This window comes from Polyodon spathula, chromosome 24 (genome assembly GCF_017654505.1).
Source record: "Polyodon spathula isolate WHYD16114869_AA chromosome 24, ASM1765450v1, whole genome shotgun sequence".
Taxonomy (NCBI): Eukaryota; Metazoa; Chordata; class Actinopteri; order Acipenseriformes; family Polyodontidae; genus Polyodon; species Polyodon spathula.
Window position 1 is genome coordinate 23,566,325 of NC_054557.1, and position 10,686 is coordinate 23,577,010.

The 10,686-nt window shown below is 38.2% G+C and overlaps 1 protein-coding gene across 1 annotated transcript; it reads left to right on the forward strand.

The window, feature by feature from the left end:
• Nucleotides 1-204: 204 nt before the first annotated feature.
• Nucleotides 205-10,419, forward strand: LOC121298822 (zinc finger protein 397-like). The gene is made up of 3 exons (XM_041226062.1): nucleotides 205-353; nucleotides 2,491-2,998; nucleotides 7,714-10,419. Exons 2-3 carry the CDS (start codon nucleotides 2,518-2,520, stop codon nucleotides 8,502-8,504), a joined length of 1,272 nt encoding a protein of 423 aa, XP_041081996.1. The 5' UTR covers nucleotides 205-353; nucleotides 2,491-2,517; the 3' UTR covers nucleotides 8,505-10,419.
• The last annotated feature ends 267 nt before the right edge of the window (nucleotides 10,420-10,686 follow it).

Genomic DNA, 10,686 nt, shown 5'->3' on the forward strand with positions numbered 1-10,686 from the left:
TGGGAAAAAAATACATTAAGAAAATAAAAATACATTTACTGATTACCCAACCGAGGGCAGGATTGAGGCACAGAGGCCGAACTGCTCCCTCCCACTAAGTGTGTTCCCTCCAATATATACATGTCATGTGACCGAGTCAGCTCATGAAAGCTTCAGTGACGTATTAAGTGTGCCTGCTGCAGTCATTTAAGACATGGCGTCGTTTCAAAGAGAATAAGAACAACAAACGTCTGAAATTTAAAAACAGTCCGAGCCCCACAGTATTGTATTTAATGTATTTAAATGGTGTTGGGCACCCGCTGACACGGCGTGGAGGATAAAAACCAAACAAACAAAAAAACAACAACAACGAAGTAAGCTACATTTAGTTTTTTTTTTTTTTAAGTTTAGGTGTTTTGCGACGCTCATTCAAGTCCTTTGCAGCACAGGCATGTGATATTGTCGCTTTTGTGACCAGATTTCCGAAGCTCAAAACCGGGACACGTTGTTAAATACTTGATACGACTACTTTGATCATTTAAGTATCGCCTCTTTGATGGTTATTTAAAATATTCATCTTTTCACATTTTAGTATTATCTTCCTTTTGTTTCAAGCAGCTAGTAAGTTCAGTGTGTTGTGTTGATGTGGTTGACCGTGGTGAACTCGGATGCCTGCATCCTCTCGCTGCTCAGTGTCCTGGTTAAATCCCTCCTGAGCTGAACAGCTACTGTACGATTTGCACGTAATTGTAGATTCATATTGAATATAAACTAAATGAAAAAGCACGACTGTCTGTGTTAATCACTTTATAAAATAATGTTCTTGATTACCCCTGTACTTGTTAAAATGTTATTTTGTCTTCAGTTAGGATGCCTTAAAGTAAATGATGTAGACGCTGTTGTTTTACGTTATTTTGTTTCGACAAAAGGCAGTGGCGACTCATGTCTTGAAAAACTGGTGGGGCACAGCCCCCTGTGAGTGGCTGTTCATGTGTATACTGATTGAAAGCGGTACTGATTGAAGCGTATTGAGGCCACCAAAAAAAAAAAAAAAAAAAAATCATATTTTCAGCACACCCCACGTGACCAGACGTACCTCCCATACACGTCGCCACTGACAAAAAGTATTTAGTGTGTTGCGCTACAGAAAGCGGCTGAAAACCGGTGTAGGTGCAGAGAGTGGTACATCATCAGAATGTGGTACTGGTACCAAAACTTGACCTGTGTACCGTCAAAAAATGATACACTGTCAGTGTTGTGATTTGCCTGTTGCACAAATCACTAGGAAGTAGACAAACTGTAGTTCACCCACAATCATTTATGTTTTCAATGTTAGATAACACAAGTTGTTGCTCATTAGTTAGTCACATACATTTGCTGAGTTGTGAAAAAAAAATTATATTAAAAAGAACTTTGTCCAAACTCAGTACATTGTACCTGTTAAGAGGGACAATAACTTGTTTTCTGAGCTAAATCATTTGCTATGAGCACAGCAGCTGGGACCTGAACAGTTCAACTACAGTTAATTTGCAATGTATACTTTTTAAAAGTTCACTTACAACTGTATTGTCAATAAAATGCACATTGCTGGTCCCTTTGAAATTCATTTTAATAAGAGTTGACTGTATTATAATATATAAAAAAGTAGCAATCACAAAACTGAAACAAATAAAATAGAACAGCATCACAAAATAAATCTACGATGACTAATATAGCAGCGTTTCCATTAACTGGTAAACCTGTCAGACGGGTTCAAAATCTTGTGACTGGCAGAGACTGAAGATGCCTGTCAGTTTGACTGGCAGCATTATGTCTGTGACGTGCAGCTAGAAAAACTGACTGTCACTAACAAGAGCAAGTGCTTGTGCCTCAGATCAGCATTACTCACATTGATTGTCATTAACAGGAGCGAATGAGTGTGCCTCTAGACCACGCCCTTTAAAGGCACAGCCAATCGAATGAGTGCATGACTGGGCAGTTCCAGGCTTGTTAACAAACCAAGTCTTCGATGGAGGGGAGGATTTGTTTATTTCCTTTTCATGCATGATTCTGATTGGCTGCCTCGTGTATTCGTCGACATGAAAGCACAATGCAAAGTCTAGTCTAGATATGTCAGTCTGGTCTTATGGAAGCCTCCTGTCTCCTATCTTTTCAGTACAAATGTTTTAATTTGCGGAAACACTGTATATAGAATGTGTCCCTTAGCTGCGTCCCGTCCAGGGTGTAGTCCTGCCTTGTCTCCCTATATCTGCCGGGTTAGGCTCTGGCTCACCGCAACCCTCTATAGGATTAAACGGTTACAGATAATGGATAGATGGACTATATAGAATGGCTAAATAAACTGATAAAATTTTTTCAACAGGTAAAATACTTTGGTCTTATAAACTTCTTATTGTAAGAAATTCTGTGTTCCTTCAATACTAATGCTATTAGGGCCAGATTGCGTTTGTTCCTTGAATCACCTTCATAACACTGTGTTAAAATATATCAATTATTTTCTTTTTTTGACAGCTATTAAACAGAATTCTTTGTGCTGCCATGGACAGTGTGAAGATGGAATCTGTCCAGATTAAAGAGGAGTTCCCTGAACTTGAACCTGTCCCCATTAGAGTGGAGTTCTCTGGGCTGGCTTCCCTCCCCATTAAACAAGAGCTCTTTATGATGCAATGTGACAGCAGTCAGCCAGAAGTCTGTGAGATTAAAGCTGAGCACAATGAAATGGAGATCTCCCAGACAGAGGAACCCCTTCCTGTTAAACAAGAAGAGTTGCTGGAAACTGTCCGTATTAAACAGGAGCCCCCTGAAGTAGAGTTTGACCACTTGGAACCAGGGAAGGAAGAATCTGAGGACCTTAAACCAAACATCCCTGAGCTGGAGCCTGTACGCCTGCGGGAGTGTAGCGTGGTGCTGGAGAGAATCTGTGTGAGAGAGCAAGGTGCTGGAGAGGAAGACTCTCCCAACTGCACGCAAGAAGTTGGGAAGGAAGACGGACGGTCACATTCAGAATGCAGTCTAGCAGGTGAGTTGACTCCCAGTAGCTGTTACATTGTCATTCTAGATTATGTGAAATCCACAGTGTGGTTGAGAGGGAGGGAGCATATTGTTTAGATTACTTTAAAACCTGTCCAATCAGAGTACTGATCTAAAAATGACTAAACTATTTGAACACTTAAAAATCAACTGTATTACTGTACATACACAGTGTAATAAACACAATAATGCTTCAGCAAACTCTTCACCTGTTATCACAAGGCTGTTTAAACCATTCCCGTAGAAAGACCTTCGCATGCTCGTACTGTACCTGCACGAGGATTCAGGTGCTTTCTGCTGCATTCAGGGTTTCACAGTGTTAGGTCTTTTGAGATTGTAGAGGGGATCACACCATTCATTTCAGTAGGGGTATGATAGTGACCCAAAATCATACTGAATTAGAATGCTGGTTTGTAGAGGGGCTGGATAGACAGGGCTCTACAGCTATGGACAAAAGCTTTGCATCTCCTAGAATTGTAAGATTGAGGCATAATAAAAAACATATGAACATAATTTAGACCTTTTATTTAGCATCATGTAATCAGAGAAACTACAAAATTATATTGCAAAAGTCAACCTCAAGCCAGAATAGTACTAGTACAGTATTCCATGTTAGATTTTGAAATGTCACATTGTAATATATAAGGAACAAAAAAGAAAAGAAAAAAAACAAAAATAACAGTAATTGTAATAATAAGAACAAAGCCCATGCAATAGTTTATTTTAAAATAAATAAAACAGTACAATAATGCTGAATAGTCAAACATGCCATATAGAGAAAAGAGAATGTCATTTTAGATAACTGGATAGGCCAGACTATAAAAATGTCTTTTATTGAGATTTAAAAACATCAGTGGAGGGAGCGTCCCTTACAGTACTGGGCAGCTCATTCTATAGTGTCGGTGCAATCTAGCTGAAGCATCTGCCACAGGAGGGGTTTCTTTCTGAATAACGGGTATAGAAAGTAACCTGGCGGGTCGGAGTGACTGATTGGGGATGTATGACGTTAAAATGATCTTTAGGGTCTAAATGGAGCAAGGCCATTTAGAGCCTTATAGATTAACACCTTAAAATCCTAAATTGGACAGGAAGCCAGTGTAGAGATCCCAGCACAGGAGTGATTTGAGCTTGTCTCTTAGTCCCAGGTAAAACTCTTGCAGCAGCATTTTTTACAAGTTGCAGCTGAGATTTCACATTGCTGTCAGTACCAATTCAAAGACCATTACAGTAATCAATTCTTGACGATATAAAAGCATGCAGGACCAAAGTCAGTATTTGTAGTTCTGGAAGTATTTCAGCCTTTTCTATACTGTGAATGAGATTTATTCGCTTGTTTTAATCATGTGTAACCTTACGGAACGTGTGTTGTATTGCTAAAATGATATACTGTTTATTCACCCAGTGTAATGTTACCACTGTAGCAAGAAATTATCAGTGCAACTGTATCTGAACTCTGGATACGTACATTACATGACAGCTGACCTCTACTGTACATTTTATTTGAATTATACAAATAGAAACCTAAGAGTAAATAATGAAATCTTGATGTAGAAAATGGCATATTAGATATTAAAATATTTTCCTTAGGTGATTGTGGATTTGCTTGGCTTTTAACACCTGTGTCTAATTGTGGTAAGTGGTATATGCGGGTGCAGTGCAGTAATCCAACAGGAAACGACAGCCAAAGTACGGGTGAATAGGTTTCTGTTCATTTTAATTCAGGGGTCTGATGACCAACAGAGACAAACAATGATGGCTGGCAATACACAATGATGTGTATTGCACAGTAAATGATGATGGGTTGCAGTCCTGTTTACAGTAAACATGTATCCCACAAGGACAATAATCCAAATACCAAATGCAAATACCAAAAAACACAAACACGGTCACCTCTCCCAGTGAGTGCTGGTCATGAATTTACAATGTTATTTTAGTGAACAGTCAGTACGTTGTTGTCTGGGTTTTGTGCTGGCCTTGGGTGATAGGTCTGGATCATGTTTAGCCTTCTAGTCTAATACACAAGATAAACAAGACGGTATAGACAGACTGACAAAAACAAAACACTCACATTTCTTCTTAAACACAGAATTACCGGTCCTTTCAGTTAATTTGCATATCCAAAACAAAGGAACAGATTGTGTTGCTTCAACCCCTACTTATACCGTCACTCATGACCCCTTGGTAAATGATTGCAGCCGCTCCTCCAGTCCGCAGCTGCCACATCATTTCCTTTCCTGGTCAATAAGTTAGTGTACTGAAGCTCCGCCCCTTTTCTAAATGACCAACTTCCTTTTAACCCTAGTAATGAAGTGTCAGGCCAAACGGTCCAGGGTACTCAGTTCCCGGTATTCTGTTACCCTCTGTGACAGGGGAGCCGATATGGTGACATCAGGCCAGATGCAGGAAGAAAACAAAGGAAAAATACAGCGGTGCAAGACGCAGCATACACCATTTATTCAGATAACAAAAATATCAATAAAAAAAAGTTTTAACAAAAACACTGCTCACAGAGCGAAAATAAATAAATCACAAACACAGGTCAGGCTGGGCCACATCATTTCCCTTCCTGGTCAATGAGTTAGTGTACAAAAAAATCGCCTTCAGGTCAGGCTGGGCAATCGCCTTCACTGATCCTATACTGTTTTTTTTTTTTTTTTTACTTTAGTTTCTCTTTCTCCTTTCTCGCTCCCGTTCCTCCTCCAGACACCCCCCAGAGTGCAGAGAGCTGCAGGTATTTATACAGGTGACTATCTTCCAATTTAGCAACAAATTAATCACCTAATTAATTTGGGTGATGGCCACCCTCTGTACAAGTTTTTAATGTGGATAGGGCTTCCCATCCACGCTGCAAAACATACAGCTCTTCACCGAGTGCAGAGAGCTGCAGGCTTTTATACAGGTGACCATCTCCCAATTTAGCAACAAATTAATCACCTAATTAATTTGGGTGATTGGCCACCCTCTGTACAAGTTTATTAATGTGGATAGGGCTTCCTAACAAAACAACGTCACCGTCACCTCTAACAAAACAACGTGGCTACGCCATCATATAAATAAATCATAAAACACAAATACAAAATAACAGAAATGAGACACTGGGGTGGAGGGGGAGACCCCGTTCTAAAAATAAATAAACAAATAAATGCACAGGACTCCTTGCCATGTTACATCCTCCCTCTCAGGACACTTTCACCTTCACATGTTTGTATGCATATAAAATGTTCTTGTAATTCTGTCAGTGTTCGGTGGCTACCTTTAGTCATGTTGAGTTTTTATCGTGGAAGCGAGCAAAGATTACCAGAGAAAATGCATGATTAGAGAATTCACTGAACAATTATAAACAAATTGTGTGTTGGGCAAGGGAGTGCTATAATTTTAAAAGCTTAATAAATATATAAGGATGTTTTACATATGTTGTATAGATGTATAATAACTAATGACTACAAACACAAATGGCACTTCAAATGTATTTATTTACAGCCTACAATTGTACATGCTCAAATACAGATGTCAACTTAAGAAAATAAATTTGAACCAATATTCTAGATGGTTTCCTTACCATAAAAAAAAAAAATGTATGTATTTATTTTTTTAACCAAAATAAGATTGCAAAATGCACATTGAAGAGTTGTATATAGTGAGCTGTGGCACAATATCCCCTGCATGAAGGAATGACTAGTGGGGTTTAATGAATTTATTTATTTTGTCCATGCTGTCCCATTTTTATCCACATGCCAGATAATTTTAAATCATCTTTTTATATTTGAAGTGTTCTAAATGAATGTACATTCTGCATGACAAAATGTACACCTTTAAATGAAGTTTACAAATTATGCACAGAACAGATATTTTCTTTTTTTTTTTTTATTTCCATTTGGCTGCTGCTAGCTGGTGGGAGACATGCCTCCCTGTACGCTAGTAGTTCCAATAACAGCAAATTATGCTGCCATTCATTTTTCTTGATCTTGTTAACATGCATTTTGATTAACAACTTCCACCTTATCTAGTCGTTGAGACGGGAAGTGCATTCATTAACAACCTCATCAACTTAATTTCAAAGCATTAACTGATTGATTTTACAAAAAAATTATTTGAAAATTAATTGCTACCAAAGCTGTCATTAATATACCGTGAATTAGATACAATAACACTGATTTTTGAAAATCCTGCCCATAAACCCTACATGTGTGGTGTAATACTATGGCATTGGGCTGCACATTTCTAAGGCACTGTGATGTATATTTGTACAACAATAAACAAGATGATTCCAAACAGAGAGAGAGGGAGCCGTTCCAGTCTCCAAGCACATTATTGACAGCTGATGCTGATTACACTACAATTCTGTGTATGTATCTGTACAGAAACCAAGATTAGAAAAAACTCATAAAATGCCATCTTGAGAGATATCATTGTAATCTAATGCTGAGGAGAAAGATACATTGTCAGGGGAAATAGACGTGAAACATTACAGGAGAACCTCAAAGTCAGATTTTGATCCCAGGGCTCGGTTTCACCAGCATCAGTCTTTACTGACTTTGCTTTCACACAGAGGCTTTAAGTTTAACTTTGTATTTTTAAACTGGTGTAAACCAGAGTAAACCCCACAGCTAAAATACACATACTTAAATCCACTCCACCACCTAGCCACATGCCCTAAGCCTACAAACAGTCCCTCTTACTTTCTTTCCTGTTCATATTTTCCAGGTTCCAGTCCAGCAGCTAAAGTGAGGGCGGGCGGCGGAGAATATCCTGACTCTAGGAAAGGTTTAACCCAGTTACAGCATTTAGAAGTACATCAGCAAACTCACACTGGAAAGAAACAGTATTGCTGCTCTGACTGTGGGAAGAGTTTCAGTCATTCAGGACACCTGAAAACACACCGGCGAATTCACACTGGAGAGAAACCGTATCTCTGCACTGACTGTGGGAAGAATTTCAATGTGTTACAAAACCTGAAAACACACCAGCGAATTCACACTGGAGAGAAACTATATCACTGCGCTGACTGTGGGAAGAGTTTCAATGTGTTACAAAACCTGAAAAGACACCAGCGAATTCACGCAGGAGAGAAACCATGTCACTGTTCTGACTGCGGGAAGAGTTTCAGTCAGTCAGCACACCTGAAAATACACCAGAGAATTCATACTGGAGAAAAACCGTATCGCTGCACCAATTGTAGGAAGAGTTTCAATGTGTTACAAAATCTGAAAAGACACCAGCGAATTCACGCAGGAGAGAAACCGTGTCACTGTTCTGACTGTGGGAAGAGTTTCAGTCAATCAGCACACCTGAAAACACACCAGCGAATTCACACTGGAGAGAAACCATATCTCTGCTCTGACTGTGGGAAGTGTTTCAGACAGTCCGAAACCCTGAGAAAACACGAGCGAATGCACTCTAGAGAGATACCATTTCGCCGCTTTGACTGTGGGATGAGTTTCAGTCACACACAGTCCCTGAAAGTACACCAGCAAATTCACATAGGGGAGAAATAGTATCTCTGCTTTGACTGTGGGAAGAGTTTCAGTCAGTTAGGAAACCTGAGAAAATACCAGCGAATTCACACAGGAGACAAACCCTAGGAACCATGTTCATTCAGAAAAAACATTATTTTATATTATGAATCCCTGTGTAATTACTGTTTTGTGTATCACTCTTAAGAACTTGCATATTAAATGGTAAAAATGCTGTTCAACTCTCTTACACTGTAATTGTGTCAAAGTGGGCGGTGACGCAGACACGTCACAAGAGACTTCTCTGCTGTCAGTTTAAATGCAAGCCTGTCAATGCAGTCAGTGCCTGGGAGCAGGAATATACAGAAAGGAAACTATTCCACACCTCATCTGATGGACAAGTCAGGAGAAATTGATAATTCTGTGTGGGAAATGAGTTTCAGGATTTAGCATTTAAACTTCATTAACTTGAAAATAAATAAATTGATGGGAACGACTATCTCGACCCCGGTATGTAGCATCCAAGAGACAAGACTGCATCGTCCTTACTGGCAATCGCCTGGAGGATTTGTCTTGTACATTTTATCACGTTTCTAGAACTAATGAAAAATGATAATGTCCCACAATGCACCTGGACTCTGGGAGAAATTCCTAGTTGTAATTGAGTGTTCCGTAACATGATGTTTCAATTTTTAATCCTATGAGACTTGAGAGGCTGTGATGTTAATGAAGTTTGTCGTTCCCCATCCTCCCACAAAATAGCGTAAATCTACTTTAAAGGATGGGTAATAACGATTTCAATTGGGGAATGGTTTATATTACCTGCTGTGCTGACCTGCCAGTCTTGTCTAAACAAACAAAGCTGATTATTATTTTTTAAATAAGAATGTCTGTCGAAAGCCAATATACAACTTTCTTCCTGTAAAGGGTTAAGAAGTGCATCATCTGGTGGATACAAGCTGCTGTGACACTCCCATGAAATGACAAACTATCAGTCAAAGTTTGACGAATGATTCACAATTGAACTGGTTAAATCATTTTCGTAACTAATCTTGCGTACGCAAGTTTAAGAGTTGTTAAAACATGTTTAACATGCTTATTGTAGAACATGTTTAACATGCTTGTAACGGCAATTTTAATTAGGAGAATGAAACTGAAACTTTATCTTGGATCCAGACTCATCTCGCAATGAAGTGACCTCAGAGCCAACGCTGGAATGGGGCTTCATTCAGCGCCATAGTGCCAACATCCTCTCAAGATGTTGAATCTACATCCAACTGCAGCTATGTTACAAAGGCCAGCTGCATTTCAGCTTTGTTTTTCAACAACGACCACATCTCCAGAATAACTATTACATTTCAAAGACTCAAGTAAGATTTTTAAGATTTAATTAAAATGCTATTTGTTTGGATAAGAAATCTCTACATGCAAACCAAAAGTAAACGTTTAATACAGCGTAACACTTTGCTAAGATTAAAGAGACAATGCTACTTTGATGAACAATTGAAACATAATGATATAAAAAGTACAATTTTTATATTTTCTAAAATGAAAATGTATCTATTGCATCTTTATTCCAAAGACAACTCTGATGAGAGATCTGGATAAACTCACCAGGACAAAGAATGCCATTTGTTAAGCTAAATCCCTGCTGTGAAGACTGGCTAGGCATGACTTTGTTAAACAAATTCAAATCTTTATCAGATTAAGTACCAAGATTTTGTTTACACCTTGTATATTTAAACTGATAACAGGACCATGTAATGTTCTTACAAGACATTGTGTCTGAATAGTATTCAATAAGAAATCTGTCAAAAAATGGGAAAATAACTGTTATAAAAATGATATTCTTGTGAACATTTACAAGCATAGAAAATATAGAGTATTAAAAGCCTTAATTAAATCACAAAATTAAGTAATTTAATTCAGGAAATGGATTAAAATCTAATTAATTTAGAATAATAATTATGGGACTTAAATGATTTATGTTGGTATTGCATTGTTTGAAAATATAAATGTGATTAATAAGTAAAAATGAATAACTTGGGAAAAGTTATTTCACAAAAGAGTATTTAACTGAATGCATTTTCTGTGATTTACAACCTTTATCCAAATAAAGATGGAGGTATCTTTGTAATTAACTTATGATGTGTATCTTGCTTACATTCAAAACATCCAGTCATTGAAATGAAAATAAGAAATATTCTAATGAGAACTCTTCTGT

Coding starts and splice junctions, on each gene's coding strand:
- LOC121298822 (XM_041226062.1), top strand. CDS start 2,518: ATGGACAGTGTGAAGATGGAATCTGTCCAGATTAAAGAGGAGTTCCCT. Junction 2,999..7,713: donor TTCAGAATGCAGTCTAGCAG/GTGAGTTGACTC, acceptor CATATTTTCCAG/GTTCCAGTCCAGCAGCTAAA.